The sequence below is a fragment of the Pristis pectinata genome, chromosome 31, assembly GCF_009764475.1.
Source record: "Pristis pectinata isolate sPriPec2 chromosome 31, sPriPec2.1.pri, whole genome shotgun sequence".
NCBI classification, from domain to species: domain Eukaryota; kingdom Metazoa; phylum Chordata; class Chondrichthyes; order Rhinopristiformes; family Pristidae; genus Pristis; species Pristis pectinata.
In genome coordinates this window covers 12867753-12885572 of record NC_067435.1, presented here as the reverse complement: position 1 = coordinate 12885572, position 17820 = coordinate 12867753, and the positions used below count along the sequence as shown (strand labels likewise).

The following is a 17820-nucleotide window of genomic DNA, read 5'->3' as shown; positions in this document are numbered from 1 at the left end:
ATACATGTTTTTATTGACTAAGACATAGAATACAAGAGCAGCAAGATTATACTGGAATAGTTATGCCACAGTCAAAGAACTATCTGTTATTCTGATCACCAAACAAGTGCAATAGCACTAGAGAGAGTGCAAAGAAGATCTGAGGATTTTGACAGGTGGAATATTAGGAGATGGGTATGAAATTCTGAAAGACAGACAGGGTAAACCGGAATGAGCCACAATATGGACCAAAACCTGGGAAGTGGGTTAACCAAAAGTCTGCTTTGTTTCAGAGAAAACAATCCAGCCTAGCCAATCTCTTCTCAGAATTTTCCACCTGTCAAAATCCTCAATCTCCTTTGCACTTTCTCTAGTTGCCATGGACATGAATGACCTTCTTCTGTACTGCCAGTTTCTGTGAGAAAGTAACATAACTACAGATCTAATTAGTGCCCTTATTATTGGTAAATGCATCATGAATAGTTGCACTGAGATTTGGCCAGAAAGTTTCAAATGATGCCTTTGTCTGTGTTCATTTACCTGGCTCTGATGAAGATACTGTAATTCCCTATAATAAAAACAGAAAATGCTGCAAATACTCAGCAGGTCAGGCCACATCTGTGGGGAAAGAAACAAGAATTAATGCTTCAGATTGAAGACCTTTGGTCAGAACTGGGAAGAAGACAAAAGAAGCTGGTTAAATGCAGGGAGGGTTGAAGAGGGGGAATGTCTCTGATGGACTAAAACTGGTGCGACCATGGGGGTAAACAAGATTATCTGATCAATGAGTGAAAAGGAGTGATTAGAGAGTGAGAACACAGTCAAAAGAACATAGACGAAGGAATGTAGGAGTGGGGAAATGTAGATCAGGAGGGACATGCCCAGCAAGTCAGGCTGTACATGTCTTGTACTCCCAGAGGAAAAAAAATGGAAAAAGAGAACGAAACCAGCTGAGAAAATATCACAGATAGATGCCCAATACAGACAGAGAAATCAAGTTACCTGAAATGACTGTAATTCACCTGTGTTTTCAGGATGGGAAAAAATGAAGTCAGCTCCCAATCATTATTTGAAAAGGAGTAAAAGGGAAAAGGATCAGGCTTGAACACCTATAATTAAATGGCACTCACTGACCAGTTTCCTGTAGTAGGAGTAAAATCAGGAAGAGAAACTAAAGTAAAATCTGCATATATTTGAATGTAAGAAGTGTAGGCCATCGAACTCCACGAACAGGTTCCAGCAGCTAATTAGATCATTTCTTGACCTGTTCTGCAAACTCTATTTAGCTCCAGATGACCTAATATTCTTGCCTAACAATCTATTGCTCTTAGTCTTGGAACCTCTGCAGGCCCAGTACATTGCAGTATCTAAGGAGCCCTGGTTGTAGCTGCCTTGGCTCAGACAGTTAAATCATGAGGAAAGGTTGAATGGAGTTGTCTTGTGTTCCCGAGTTTTGAAGACTGAGGAGTGATCTGACCAAACTGTTTAAAACTTTAAAAGAATTTGACATAGTAAAGAGAAAAACCTTTTCTCCTTTGGTGCAGTAAGGAGAAAGTTCCGTATTTCTACAATGCTTTAAGTGAAATGAGACTTCCTGACGTCACCCATGATCATCCAAGCCCTGAAGTTTATTACGTTTTCGATCTCTCCACCAAAGGAAAAAAGGTTTTTCTCTTTACTATGTCAAATTATTATAAAGTTTTAAACAGTTTGGTCAGATCACCCCTCAGTCTTCAAAGCTTGGGAACACAAGCCAACTGCATTCAACCTTTCCTCATGATTTACCTGTCTGAGCCTGGATCGAACAATGTCAGTCCCAAGGCAGCTACAACCAGGGCACCTTAGATACTGCAATGTACTTTGCATCATAGAAAGTATTCAGGCAGTGTAACCTGGTGGCATATTTCTCTTGGTAAAGTCTGGTGTTCCTGTGCAATCCCCATCCAAGTACTAACCAAGCCTTGAATCTACTGTGATCAGACAGGATCAGGTGTATCAGACTGTAGTATCACTAGACAGCCCTAAAACACCACGCATTTTAAAATCATGGGTCCTGAAGAGAAGTGGGACAGAGCAAGTGCTGCTGTTGCCGTTGAGCATTTACCAAGTGCCACTGGAAATGAATTTCCATTGTCTAGATTGTCCTGAGCGTAACAGTCCTTAACCCATGATTTGAAAATTCTCATCCATATTTTCAAGTCCCCTTGTGTCATGCTCCTTTCTCTGTCATATTTTCCAGTCCTATAACCCTTCCAGGCCTTGGTGCTCCCTCAGTTCTTGCCCTAGACTTAATCTATCCATCATTGGTGCCATGCCTTCAGTTGCCACGGCCCAGAACTATTCTTTCCAAAATATCCCTGCTTCTTCACCTCTTTCTTTTACTTTTTATCCTTAAAGACTACTTCACTGACCAAGTGTTTGATCCTTTATGTGGCTCAGCATAATCTGGTTTAATAACACTCCTGTAGTGTTACTATATTATCCCGTTGGGCTGTCAGGACCACAACCATGTAGTCTGCAATGCTTTGCTGACCTCGGCCGGGGTGGATGAGAGGTGGTGGGGTGGGGGTGGGGGGTGGATTATGGTTGATCCTAGTGCAATTGGCTAAGGAAGCCTGAACACTCCTGAACATTCCTGAACACTGTGCTGGAGAGTGTGGAGGTGTGAATAGGACCTATTTGGCAATGATGCATACTCTAGTCAAATAGCTTTCAACGCTCTCATAAATGAATAAAACCCATTTTGTGGTACACAGGCTATCATTGGCCAGAGGTGAATGCCTGGGAGAGAGGAGTAAAAACTAAAGGCACTAAAGCACAACAGAGTGGGTTCAAGATTTGGAGTCTGCTGCAGAGAGTGACTCATTTCTGCAAATATGATTTTTTTTTAAGTTGTTCTGAAGCCACAGGTTTCCTGTTGAGCTCCTCACCAGATCAACATTTGTACAGGACAAAACCTCTGCAGATAACAGGAGGCAGACTCTCAGCATGACAATGTGTTCACCGGAGCATATGCCATGGTGTTTTCAGGGAGTGGACTGCAATACGGAATGTTGTAGGGCAGACATTTTATATGAGAAAGAGAAACTGAACAACGTTCCAGTTAATGATCAACTTCATGTTGTGTTAAACCATATCCTGTCTGCTCGGAAATAGGCCCAAGCCTCTGCTGGTGTCATGCAAGGATTTATGATAACTTCTACAACCATGTCTGGAGTTCCCCTTTACTCCCTCCTTCTCCTAAGAATGCTGAGATATGTTGCTACTTAGAATCAGTAACCTCTTGTGCCTAAACCATTCACCAACTGAAGTTGTTTAAAAGGAATTTTACACATATTCCACAGGCATCATACAGGAACATTTTAGTACCGTTGCTGAGCATCACAGCTTTCATTTTATCTATCTGTCTATTTTATTGTGGTTTAATAAGTGTTATGAAGATTAAATAAGTTAGTCAAAGTCTAGACATTAGCCAACAATTACAGGGTCTCACTGAAGATTGAAGGGTCCAGCCAAGATTGAAGAGCTATTTTAAAAAAGAGGAAGAGAAAGAATTATAGACTTGTAAGCATTATGTCAGTAGTAGGGGAAATGCTAGAATCTATTATGAATGATGTAATTACAGAATATTTGGAAAGCATTAATGGTATTGGATGAAGTCAATATGGATTTATGAAAGAAATCATACTTACCAAATCTACTGGAGTTTTTTTTGAAGATATAATTACTAGAATAGATAGTGCATAATCAGTGCATTTGGTGTATGAAATTTTGCACTCTATCTTCTTATGTGGGACCTTGGCATATTTAATTTTTCACACTATCTTCTTATGTGGGGCCTTATCAGCAGGCTTTTGATAAGGTTTCACATAAGAAGTCAGTGTGCAAAATTAAATCAAACGGGGTGGGGGGGGGGGGGGCGGGTGGTAATGGAAGATACAATAAGATGGCATGTGGCATGGAGTGAGAACTGTTTGACTGAATAAAACAGAGAATAAACCAGAATAAAACGGCTCTTATTCTGGGTTGCAGTGGGCTGCCACAGGGATCAATGCTTGGATCCCAGCTAATCACAATATATATCAATGATATGGATAAAGGAACTAAATGTATTCATCTCCATGTTTGCAGAAAACACAAAGCTGCAGGGTGGATGCAAGGAGGCTCCAATGTGATTTAGACAAGATGGAGATGTAATTTAACATGAATTATCCATTTTGGTTAAAAAAAAACAGAAAGACAGATTATTATCTGAATGGTGATAGATTGGAAAAAGGGAAGATTCAATGAGGCCTGGGATGTCCTTCAGGTGCATTGAGCACTTACGAGGACAAATAATATGTTGGCCTTCATCACAACAGGATTTGAGTTCAGGAATAGGAATGTCTTGCTGCAGCTGTACCGGCCTTGGGAAGACTCCATCTGGAGTTTTGTATCAGTTTTGGTCTCCTTATCTGAGGAGGATTGTTTTGCCATGGAGGGGCTGCAGCAAAGGTTTACTGACTGATTCCTGCCTGGGATGACAGGATTAGCATATATGGAGAGTAAATCAGTTACACTTACATTCGCTCAAGGAGGAGAAGAATGAGAGGGGATCTCACAGAAGCTATAAAATTCTAACAGGACTTTTTCCTTGGAGCGTAGAGACTGGGAAGTGATCGTATAGAAGTGTATAAAGTCATGAGGGGCACAGATAGGGTGAATGCACTCAAGTCTTTTTCCCAGGGTTGGGGAATCAACAACTAGCGGGCATAGGTTTAAGGTGAGAGGGAAAAGATTTAATAGGAACCTGAGGGGCAACTTTGTTTGCGTCAGTCTTCGCTATGGAAGACACCAGCAACATGCCGGAAATTCGAGAGAGTCGAAGGGCAGAAGTGAGTGTAATCACTATTACTAATGAGAAGGTGCTTGAGAAGCTGAAAGGTCTGAAGGTAGATAAGGCACCTGGACCGGATGGACTACACCCCAGGGTTCTGAAAGAGGTAGCTGAAGAGATTGTGGAGGCATTAGTAGTGATCTTTCAAGAATCACTAGTTTCAGGAATGGTTCTGGAGGACTGGCAGATGTCACTCCACTCTTTAAGAAGGGAGGGAGGCAAAGACAGGAAATAATAGGCCAGTTAGCCTGACTTCAGTGTTGGTAAGATTGTTAGAGTCCATTATTAGCATGAGGTTTTCGGGCTACTTGGAAGCACATGATAAATAGGCCCGAAGTCCAGCATGGTTTCCTTAAGGGAATCTTGCCTGACAAATCTGTTGGAATTCTTTGAGGAAGTAACAGGCAGGATAGACAAAGGAGAGTCAGTGGATGTTGTTTCCTTGGATTTTCAGAAGGCCTTTGACAAGGTGCCACACATGAGGCTGCTAAACAAGATGGGGGCTCATGGTATTACAGGAAAGGCACTAGCATGGATAGAAGATTGGCTGACTGGCAGAAGGCAAAGAGTGGGAATAAAGGGGGCCTTTTCTGGTTGGCTGCTGGTAACTAGTGGTGTTCCACAGGGGGTCAGTGTTGGGTCCGCTACTTTTCATGTTATATGTTAATCTGGATGACGGAATTGATGGCTTTGATGGCATCAGATGATACAAAGATGGGTGGAGGGGCAGGCAGTGTTGAGGAAGCAGGGAGTCTGCAGAAGGACTTGGACAGGTTGGGAGAATGGGCAAAGAAGTAGCAGATGGATTACGACATAGGGAAGTGTGTGGTCATGCACTTTGGTAGAAGGGATAAAGGCATAGACTATTTTCTAAACACCGAGTGAATTCAGAAATCAGAGATGCAAAGGGATTTGGGAGTCCTAGTTCAGGATTCCCTAAAGGTTAACTTACAGGTTGAGTCGGTAGTAAGGAAGGCAAATGCATTGTTAGCATTCATTTCGAGAGGACTAGAACACAAAAGCAAGGATGTAATGCTGAGGCTTTATAAGATGTTGGTCAGATCACATTTGGAATATCGTGAGCTGTTTTGGGCACCATATCTAAGGAAGGATGTACTGGCATTGGAGAGGGTCCAGAAGAGGTTTACAAGAATGATCCTGGGAATGAAAGGGTTAACATGTGAGGAGCTTTTGATGGTTCTGGCCTGTACTCGCTGGAGTTTAGAAGGATGAGGGGGATCTCATTGAAACCTACTGAATATTGAAAGGCCTGGATAGAGTAAACGTGGAGAGGATGTTTCCAGTCGTGAGAGTCTAGGACCAGAGGGCACAGCCTCAGAATGGAAGGACGTCCCTTTAGAGAGATGAGGAGGAATTTCGTTAGCCAGAGGGTGGTGAATCTGTGGAATTCATTGCCACAGACGGCTGTGGAAGCCAAGTCATTGGGTATATTTAAAGCGGAGGTTGATAGGTTCTTGATTAGTAAGGGTGTCAAAGGTTACAGGGAGAAGGCGGAGAATGGGGTTGAAAAGGAAAGATAAATCAGTCATTATCGAATGGCGGAGCAGACTCGATGGGCCAAATGGCCCAATTCTGCTCCTATGTCTTATGGTATGTGGAATGAGCTGCCAGAGGAAGTGGTTGAGGCAGGTACAATAACAACTTTTAAAAGATAATTGGACAGGTACATGGATAGGAAAGGTTTAGAAGGTTATGGGCCAAACGTTGGCAAATGGGACTAGCTTGGATTGGGTATCTTGGTCGGCATGGACCAGTTGGGCCAAAGGGCCTGTTTCTGTGCTGTATGACTCTATGACTAGACAGACTAGATACAGAAAGGATATTCCCAATGTCTGGTGAGCCCAGAGTCAGGGGTCACAGCCTCAGGATGCAGATATCCCATTTAGAACCAAGATCAGGTGACTTTTTTTTCACTCAGAGGGTGGTGAACCAGAGGAATTCTCTACCACAGAAGACTGCAGAGGCTGTCATTAAACCTATTCAAGAAGTGGGTAGACGTAGTTCCTACTGCTAAAGGGATAGAGGGAAATGGGGAGAGGGAGATACAGGGTACTGAAGTGGATGAACAGCTGGAACAGGATGGCCTAATGGCCTCTCTGTCTCCTATTTTCTGTCTTTCTATGAGCCCGAGTACTGTAGTGTTGACAGTAATTTGTGCAAAAACAAATCTCATTGGCTAACTGCTACTGTACTGCATTTTTTGAAATTAGTTTAACAATTTGAGATTTGAACTCGCACCATCTGGCTTACAGCTTCTATATTATAAGCAATAGCTACCTTTTACTACAATACAGAGATCATTAGAGAGACCTTACCAACTATAGGAATTAATCCTCCATGGCATGTGCTAAATGCAGAATAATGAAGTCGATGAAACTGAATTTCAGAAACTGAGTGCAATTTGCAACTTCTGCGAGTATTGTGCATTTAGCGCGAGCACTGGAGGGTGAATTTCTTCTCTTAACACTGTTAGTGCCATCCACTTGACCTGTGCTTTAGTGCCAATCCCAGCAGTGCCAGTCATCCTGCCAATAATCTGGGCTTCACCAAAATTCAGCCATAAACACATGACATTGCTGAATTTAAAAGGGACACCATAGGAGGATTAATGAGGTATTATACATTGCCACACATCCACCTGGTGGGGAGTGAGCAGGAGAAGCTGAATTCATTGCTTTTTCATCAAAATTACAGTCCAGTAACAGCCTATGATGCTAAGGCCATTTTAACTATGAACCATTTTATTCATTTTTCAGGGCTTCAGTGTGGCTGGAAAGGCCAAAGTTTATTGTCCATTCCTAATTCCCTTGAGAATCCCTTGATCCACCATCTGCTTCAATCTTCCCACTGAAAGTTCTTCCATAACGCTGCAAGGTTGGGAGTTCTAAGATTTAGACCCAGTAACAATGAAGTAAAGATAAAATGTTTTAAAGTCAAGATGGTGTGTGGCTTGGAGAGAAACAGGCGGGTGGTGGTATTGCTATGTAATGAAGTACTTCCTGATGATGGATATTGCAGATTAGGGATGTGCTATTGGAATAACTAGGTGAGTAATTGCAGTGCTCATTGTAGTGGGTACCCACAACAGCCACTGTGCACCAGATATGGAGGGAATGAATGTTTAGTGTAGAAGACAGGCTGCTTTGCTCCATCTGGCACAACAGCCAGGACCTCCTGGTGGCCACCCACTTCAGTTCCACATCCCATTCCCATACTGACATGTCTATCCATGGCCTCCTCTACTGCCACATTAAGGCCAGGCGCAGGTTGGAGGAACAACGCCTCATATTCCGCCTGGGGACTCTCCAACCTGATGACCTCAACATCGATTTCTCTAACTTCCAGTAACTCTACCCCTTCTTTTTCTCCCTCCCTCCCACTTCTTTGTCTTCCCTTATTCCTGTGGCTTCCTTCCCCCACCTTGATGACCTGCCCATCTCCTCTCCTCTCCTCCCCCATCTTTTATTCCATGGTCCACTGCCCTCTCCTACCGGATTCCTCCTCCTTCAGCCCTTTGCCTTTTCTACCTATCACCTCTCAGCCTATTACATCTTCCCCCCTCCCCCACCCACCTACCCACCCACCTACCTTCCCCCCTCACCTGGACTCACCTATCCCCTGCCTGCGTGTGCACCTCCCCCTCCCCTCACCTTCTTATTCTGGCTTCTGCCCTCTTCCTTTCCAGTCCTGATGAAGGGCCTCAGCCTGAAACATCGACTGTTTATTTCCCTCCATAGGTGCTGCCTGACCTGCTGAGTTCCTCCAGCACTTTTTGTGTTTTGCTTTGTCCTGAATGGTGTTGATCTTCTTGATTGTTGATGTAGCTGCACTTATCGGGAAAGTGGGGAGTAAGCCATCATACTCCTGACTTGTGTCTTGGTGATGGTGGAAAGGCTTTGGAGTGTCAGGAGGTGAATTTCTCATCACAGGATACCCAGGCTTTTCATCTGGTCATTTATGTGGTTGGTTCATTTGAGTTTCTGGTCAGTTGTGACACCCAGGATGTCAATAGTGGGATGGTAAAGTGATGGTAAAGTCGTTGCATGTCAGGGATTGTTGGTTATACTCTCTCCTGTTGGTGATGGTCATCATCTGCATTACTGTGACACAAAAGTTACTTGTTGCCAATCAGTCCATACCTGAATCTTGTCTAGGTCCTGTTGCATGCAGACTTAAGACTTCTTCATTTGCTCAGGCATTGCATAGTGCAATTATCAGCATGGTAAGAGATTGAAAGGTGCTGGTGCTCAGACGTCCTTGTTCATGAATCACTAAATTGAATGTGCAAGCATTAGGAAGGCAAATGGTAGGTTAGCCTCAGTACGAAAGTAACACATTTCTTACCATCACTAACTTTACTGATTTAATCTATTTGCACTGATATATTTTCTAACTAGTATGTTATAATGGCCCATACAACCTTACTTTCACCTCTGGTTGGCCTTTATTGCAAGTGTCTTTGAGTACAAGAGTAGAAACACCTTACAGCATCTAGTGTCCTTACATGAGGAAGGATATACTTGCAGAGGATGGAGTGCAACAAAGGTTTACCAAGTTGATTCCTTTGAGTGAAGGGGTTCGTCTTCTGAGGGAGATTAAACAGACTGGGCCTATACTCTCTTGAGCTTAGAAGAACAAGAAGCAATCTTATTAAAATATTCAAAAATTTTATGGGGCTTGGATAGATGCAGGGTTGATGCTCTCCCTGACTGGAGTTTCTAGAACTGGATCACAGTCTCAGAATAACGGGTCAGCCTTTCAGGAATGAGAAGAAATTCTTTCCCCTTGAAGGTAGTGAATCTTTAGAATTTTCTACTCAAGAGGACTGTAGAGGCTCAGTCATTGAGTATATTTATGATAGCAACCAAGAGATTTTTGGATATTAAATGAATCAAGGGATAGGAAGATAGCGCACCAAAGTGGTGCTGAAGTAAAATGTCAGGCATGATATACAGTGCAAACTTGATGTAACATGCCTCATTATATTCCGGTTTCAGCTAGAGCACGGGTATTATCATGCCCCCAAGATGGAAATTAGGGAAATGTTAATTTTACTTTTGCAGATAGCTTATCAAGCAGGTGTTAGATTTGTCCCCTGATGCCCAACTTATATCAAAACTACACTGTATCAGAATAGTGGAGCAGGTGTGAGGGGCTTTTATTTCTTATGTTCTTAGAGCTGGGACCTGTCATTATTGAGGATGCGGAGCCTCCTCCTATTAGCTATTTAACTGTCCAGCGCTATTCAGACCAGTCATCCATGGTCTAATCCACTGTGAAATCACTTAGCTCTGTATGTTGCATGCTGCTTAGTTCACGTTTGACAACTTCACTAGGTTGGCATTTAATTTATAGGTATGCTTCATGCTGCTGCCAACAGGCCCTTCTGTGCTCTGCATTGAATCAGGATTGGTCACTTGTTTTGAAAGTAATAGCAAAGTGAAGTTGCAGATTGCAATGGTGTAGATTTTTGCTGTTGGTCCATAGCACTTCATGTAGGCTCAATTTTGAGTCACCAGATCTGTTCTGAGTCTATCGCATTTAGCACAATCATAGTACCACACATATCAATAAGGATTGGCTTCATTGTAATGTTGGGCCTTTGTCTCCACAAGAACTGTGCAGCGTTCATTTCTGCTAATGCCGTCGTGGATGAATGCAACAGATAGATAGATTGCTGAGGTCAAGCACGTTTACCCTTTGCGTAGTTCACTCACTAATCAGGGTTACTCCTTCCAGCCTCTCTGCCATGAAACCACCTCCTCCATCCCACTGCCTCCTCTGCTAGTGGGATAGGACATACTCAGTATTTGTGATGGAGGAATCAAGTATGTTACCTGTTAGTTTGACAGCATCAGGCAGACTGTTGCTGCCAAGTCAATCAGTGGCCAGATGTTTGTGAGGAAGACTTGGCAAGGTCAACTGGGCTGGGAGCCAGTGCAGTGCCCAAGTTGATACTAGATGGTCTGTCCAGTTTTATTCTTTCTGCTGTTTAACTTGTTGATATGGGATTTAGAGCCAGGCTATTGAACCCAACCCTGACAAGACCTGTTTCACCACTGTCAGGTCAAATTGGTTACCAAAGTAGTTGCGTTTTTGGGCTTGGAAGGGGTTGTTAATGTTAGCACTGTTCCTGCATTTAGCCAAGGCAACTCAGGTGCTGTATTAACTTCCAGTTTACCTAGAAACAAAAGATCCCATGGTGCTTTCAGAAAGTCAGTACACTAAACAGGAGATCAGAGAGGGACCAAGAGCATAGCATATAAATTGACTGCTGAGACTGGTGGCTGTTTGATAAATTCTGTCATCCCTTTCAGATCCTGAAGTGCTGAGGCAATATCCAGAAGATTACAATGACCAGGTAAGCTGTACTTCTTATCTCGCTCTGTGGCTCATGGATCCATGGTCACAAACTGGTTAGTGATTGAGCTCAGGGCACATCTAGACATAAGTGTGTGTTGAAGAACAATGTACAACCCAAAAACAGGTTATCCAGTACGAGTGATCTGTTTCTCTGTATATGCTCCATTTGACCCACTTCCCACTTTCTGTCAGCCTGTACTGTATTCCTGTCACATGCTCTATTCCAATTTCCCCTTGAACACATCAGTGCTATTTACCTCAGCCCCTCCTAGTGATGGAGTGTTCCATATTCTCACCACTCTCTGGGCGAATACATTTCTCCTGAACTCCCAATTGGATTTATTAGTGCCCGTCTTATATTTATGGCCTGGCATTCTAAGGTCCACCACAGAAATATCTCTACGTCTGCTCTTTCAAACAACTGCTTCCTAATCTTAAAGACTGAGGTTACCTCTCAGCCTTCTCTTTTCCGGAGAAATTAACCAGGCTGCACATTCATGGTTTTTACTTTGAACTCCTGATTAAATAATGGGAGTTATATTTAAGTAAGTTCTACATTTGATTATTGGATGCTTATTTGGATCACATTAAGTACTTAGTGATTGTAAAACTTTCTTTTGTAAGTGAATCCCTTTATTATGTTTACAGTTGAAGAACTACTGCATCCCAACAGGGAGCATCCAACACTACCTGGCTTGTGAGCTTCTAACTGCTGCCTCCTGCTAGGAACCACCCTACACTATCTACCCATTACTTTGCTCAAACAGGAACTCTTCAAGCACCAACCTGGAGACCCCATATGTGGAAATTGCACATTCAAGGGAGGAATCACAGTTACCAATGACATAACTAACCCTGCACATGCACAGCCTCCAACAAAATCCATTGTAAGACTGGGGACCCAGGAACCGAGCATAAGGTTCTTCTAACTATAAGGCTTAATGCTGCACTAGCCTGAGTTTTCCCCACCTGAGTCATTGGTGGCCCCTATACAGATAACTAACCCACCATTGTTGAAAGCAGACAATAACTATGCCATCAAGATACCCGTTGCTCTTTTCACAGGAATCTCTACAGAGCCTGCCTAAGTTCTGCTTCCCTTTTGACGTGGAAAGGTAAGAAATTATCCATGGCTTTGGAAATGTCTGACCTGCTCTTCCTGCTGTTGCCTGTAGGGATCACAAATGAAATCAGTTTGGGTCTCATCCAGTGCCTGGAGGTAGAATTCCACACAACAATAAGGCTGAACCAATGCTTAATTTCTTCTCAAATTTTGCAAGTTTAACCCTGAACATATTTTTCAGTGTAAATGTAATTTTGCTACTTTAAATTTATTTTAATGTTGGTTTAGACAATATCAAAGCCATAAACCAAGTATCATTAGAGGAAAGAGATGGAGACTGAGGGAAGATGATGGAGAGAAGTTTTAAGGGTCAAAGCAAGTGAGTGAAGGGGGAGGGGTAAGTGTGCGACAGGAGGGAGACGGGAGAGTGGGGAACAAGTGAGGGGAAGGGGCGAAGACTAGATGGGAGATAGGGAAAACTTTTGCAGCATTATTGGAGCATGAAATGCTCCAATAACTACAGCGAGTCATGGGACAATGACCAATAGCTATTAATGGCACATAGGATATTTACTTGAAGCAGAGCAAGATAAAGGGCTCTGGGCTGTGAATGGGACAATGAGACTAGTTTCAGATTGTGCCACACCAATGAGTTGACATAGACATGATTGACTGAATGCAAACTCATAATTACCTGGTTCATAGAAGGCAGGCACAAATGGACTGATGGGGCAAGTGTGGAAGTAAATACTAGTGTGAAGTGTGTGGTTCAGGTATTTTGTTCAATCTTATTATTCTTCATCTAATGTGCAAATTGAGATATTGTTTGATATCAATACTTGAAAAAATGCTCTTAGTCCTACATAAATTGCAGTAGTTCAAGAAGGTCTTGATGTTCGTTTAATTCAGCGTCTTGTTTGTGCTGACTGTGTAAATGGCGGAATGTGGAATAATAATACCTGATAATGCATCAATTAAGTAAGTATTTTAATGCAAAGTGGACTCATTAGGGTAAGGTGTGGTGCTGTGGGTTTATTTTGATTCTGGATTTCCGTATAGAAATTTCTTCATTCCTAATAAAGTTATTCCTTTTTCAATTAATCATGGGCTACAAAAACAGTCACCAGAGGATTTGGTTTCTCTAAATTTATTGCCGACTTTCCTCCCTCCTCCTCCTGGGTATATGAGGAAAAGTTCCATGCTCGCAGGTTGGGGAATGTTGGCATCCCAATTCTCTCGTACAACTCTCTTATGTAATTTGCTTTCATGAGTGCTGGCTTCCTATTTTATTCATCTAGCAGAAACCAAAACTCAGACAGCTGGAGGTGCAATCAGGGACCAGTCCCTGCGTGACTCCTTGGTCCACTCATCGCTCCCACCCATCCCTCCCTGACACTTTCCCCTGCCTTGTAGTTGGTGTAACATTTATCCTTACAGCTCCTTCCTCCCCACCATCCAGGAACCTAAACAACCCCATCCAGGTGAGGCAAGGGTTCACTTGCACTTCTTCCAACCTCATTTACTGCATTCGGTGCTCCTCTACATCGGTGAGACCAGGCTGTTTTGCAGAGCACCTACGCTCAGTCGACAGTGGCCATCCCACGCTCCCAGTTGCATGCCATTTCAATTCCCCTTCCATTCCCACACTGACCTGTCTATCCTCGGCCTTCTCCACTGCCAGGAAGAGACCCAATGCAAACTAGAGGAACAACACCTCATATTCTGCCCGGGAGTCTACAACCCCAAGGCATGAACACTGAGTTTTCTGGTTTTAGGTAAACCTCCCCATGGGTTGTTTTATTCTTCCCCCTTCCACCCCACCACCCCCCCCCCCTTCACCTCTCCTCTAATGGTTCCCATTCTTACCTCCTTACCTATCAGAGTCCAGCACTGGGAGCCCTTATCTCCCTCCACAGCTGTCTTTAATCATTACCTTCCTGTTCCCCCCCCCCCCACCTTGCTTCATCTGTCTTTTTCTCCTTTTTCCTCTGTGAAAAGAACGTAGAACAGTACAGCACGGAACAGAACAGGCCCTTCGGCCCACAATGTTGTGCTGACATAGCTAATTCCATCTACCTGCAGAATGCCCATATCCCTCCATTTTCCTCATTCATGTGCCCATCCAAACCCCTCTTAAAAGCCACCAATGAATTTGCCTCCACCACCCTACCAGGCAATGCATTCCAGGCATCCACCACTCTCTGAATAAAATACATACCCCTCACTTCTATTCTGAACCTAGCCGCATCACCTTAAATGCATGCCCTCTGGTATTGGATCGCTGAATAATGGGAAAAAGATATTGCTTGTCCACCCTATCTATGCCCCTCATAACTTTATACAATTCCAACAGATCACCCCTCAGCCTCCGCTGCTCCAGAGAAAAGATCCCAAGTTTGTCCAGCCTCTCCCTTAAGCACATGCCCTCTAATCCAGGCAGCATCCTAGTAAACCTCCTCTGCACCCTCTCTAAAGCCTCTACATCCTTCCTACAGTGAGGCGACCAGAACTCCACGCAATTCCTCTCTCTATCTATCTACCACTGACTCCAACTTCACTCTTGCTCCCTTCCCCAGTGAGGCACCAACTGCCTGCCATTTCACACCCCTCCTCAGTCTGCCAAACACTTCAGACTCCTGTCTCACCACTCCCCTTCCCCTCTCTACACCGGACACCTCGCCTCTCCACTCTCAGTCCTGATGCAGGGTTCCGACCTGAAACATCAACAATTCCTTTCCTCTCATAGGTGCTGCTCGACTCGCTGAGATTGTTTGTTGCTCAGACTGCTGGACATCCTTTGGGTGTTGGAGATACAACACCATCTATTATCCAGCTACCCAACTCTACCTCTCCTCCTCCCCTACCTGGCTTGATCTGCACATCATCCTTTGCCTCTCCTCAATCCACCAATCACCTCTGGCCCCCGTCTCACCACTCCCCTTCTCTTTATGCAGGCCATCTCCCCAAAATTGACCCAAAATTTTGACAATTTTTTCCCTCTGCCACAGATGCTGCTCAACATGCTGAGTTCTTCCAGCAGATTGTTTATTGATCCTTTGGGTATTGACAAGTTATTTAACCACGCGGACATAACATAATCCTCCTCAAACCCCAAAAAACTGCAGTAACTAATCACACTGTTGTAGCTCCATCAGCTGACTTTTGCAGTGGGGATTTTATTGTTTATGGTTAAGGTACCCTTTAGTTAAAGGTGCCTGTCCTTTCAAAGAACCCTGGCTTGAAATGGCTTTTTGATAGAATGTAACTTCTGTTATGAAATATAAGATCAGAACAACACAGTGAGAAGAGTCAATGACACCCGAGCATAATGCTTCATTAGTTTTCATGAAATCATCTGGTGAATCACTCATTGGATTAGAATTTCTCTGGGTTACCAAACAGATATTTGATCACTGAACTACAAAATTCTGTTTCTGTTTGGCAGGGAGTGGGAAAGTTCCACAGTCCAGCAGTTCACTTTCGTGCTGACAGACATAGACGGCTACCAGCGGTTTGGTTTCTGTCGGCTGACTGGTGGATCGAAGACTTGCATCTGTATCCTCAGGTAGGGTGGGGAGGTGCACCCAGAACTTCAAAAATTTCTCCAACCTAACATTGTGGTTCCTCCCAAAACACCTCTGGAAAATAGCAAAGCAGATTTGTTTTTATTGCCCTTTTCTCCAATTACCCCCTTACCCCCACCAGCTGGTAAAGACCTCCACCTCCCCAAATATCCAGTTCCACTCCAGTTCCAAAACCCAGACACCTACAATCTCTCGTGCTCCAGAAACCGCACATTAATAACCGCAGGGTCGGAACTGGGAGTAGTCACTGTTGACCGTGTAATGTTCAGTTCCATTTGCAGTTCCTCAGGTAGCAAAGGATTCCAGGACTAAGAGAAAGTCTAGGCAATTGCTGCTAAGCAGCAAGTAACACTCACACCACATACGTGCCAGACCAGTGTAAATTTCAAACAACAGAGTCTAACCACTTCCTCATGACATTCAGCATTACTGCCCCAACATCCTGGGGTCACCTTTGACCTATAATTTAACAGTACTAGCCACCTAAAAATTTGTACATATCCTGCAGTGAATGACTCACTCCTGCCTCCTCAAAGCCTTTATACCATTTACAGGACACAAGTTAGGAGTTTGATGGTATACCCTGCACTTGATCGATGAGAAGAACTCCAACAGCTATCAAGAAGCACAGCGCCATCCAAGACAAGCAGCTTATTTGTTTAGCATCCAATCTTGTAACCCAAGTATTTCCTCCCTCCACCACTAACGTACCAAGGCTACAATATGCACTGAGTACAAGATGCTTGATGGTAATCTGCAGGAATGTATTTATCAGCACCTCCAAAACCCGCCACCTTTGCATGGCAGAAGGAGAGGGCAGCACCTGCCCGTGAACACCACCATCTGCAGGTTCCCTTCCAACCCACCCACTTGGAGATACATCAGTGTTCCTTCATTGTCACTGGGTCTGAGGATAGAAACCACATGTCCAGGAGCACTGGAGACAATGTGCAGTGGTTCAACAAGCTTACCACAATTTTCTCAAAGGGAATTATAGACGAGCAATAATTGTTGACTGTGTCTACAAGGTCCAGATCCCAAAAATTAATTTCAAAATAAAAATATACAAAGCTCTGATCGACCAAGGCCTCTGTACTCCATTTGTCTTCTTGTTTCCCTGGCCTGACTGATATGTCACAGAAATGGCCCTTCAGCCCACAACATGCATGCTGTAGGCAGATCCTTTTGCCCATATTGCACTAATCCCATTTGCCCACTAGATCCATAACCTTCTAGGACTCACCTATTCAAGTGCCTGTTGGATGCCTCTTTAAATCTGGTGATTGCATCTGTCTGCACCACCTCTTCTGGAAGCACATTCTAAGTATTAAGCACTCTCTTTGTGAAAAACTTTCCCCTTAGATCCCCTTTAAAACTCCTCCCTCTCATTTTAAACATGTGCCCTCTTGCTTTTGACACCCCTACAATGGGAAAAAGATTCCGACTATCAACCCTGTCTATGTCTCTTTTATGTACATCCATCAGGTTACCACTCATCCTACTTTGCTCCAAGGAAAACAAGCCCAGCCTATCCAGTCTCCCTTATAATTAAAGTCTTCCATTCCAGGCAACATCCTGGTAAATATCCTCTGCACCCTTTCCAGTGCAATTATATCTTTCCTATTGTGTGGTGACCAGAAATTTACTCAATACCAAGTGCGGCCTAACCAATGTTTTGTAAAGTTGCAAACTCACAGACTACCAATCAGAAAAGCATCGGTCCACAACTACCCTGTGCCTCCTACCACCAAGGCAGTTTTCATCCAATTAGCCAGCTTGCCTTGGATCCCTCACGCCTTAACCTTCTGGACCAATTTATCACGTGGGACTTTAGTAAGGCTTTTGAGAAAGTCCACGTCCACTGCCCTGCAAGCTCCTACACAACACAACTGACATTAATTCCTGTGATTACTCAGGCACCACCGGGGATTCCT

General features: G+C 43.7%; 1 protein-coding gene across 5 annotated transcripts in view; it reads left to right on the top strand.

The window, feature by feature from the left end:
• Nucleotides 1-17820, top strand: part of LOC127584888 (DENN domain-containing protein 1B-like) — a 63770-nt gene that overhangs the window by 13134 nt on the left and 32816 nt on the right. For 4 of the 5 annotated variants that reach the window (XM_052041860.1, XM_052041861.1, XM_052041859.1 and 1 more), the window contains exons 3-5: nucleotides 11194-11237; nucleotides 12305-12354; nucleotides 15748-15867. In XM_052041860.1, the coding sequence (XP_051897820.1) occupies nucleotides 11194-11237; nucleotides 12305-12354; nucleotides 15748-15867 (214 nt within the window). Of the gene's footprint in view, nucleotides 1-11193; nucleotides 11238-12304; nucleotides 12355-15747; nucleotides 15868-17820 lie in introns of those variants that run through there. The other variant, XM_052041862.1, reaches the window with a different exon arrangement.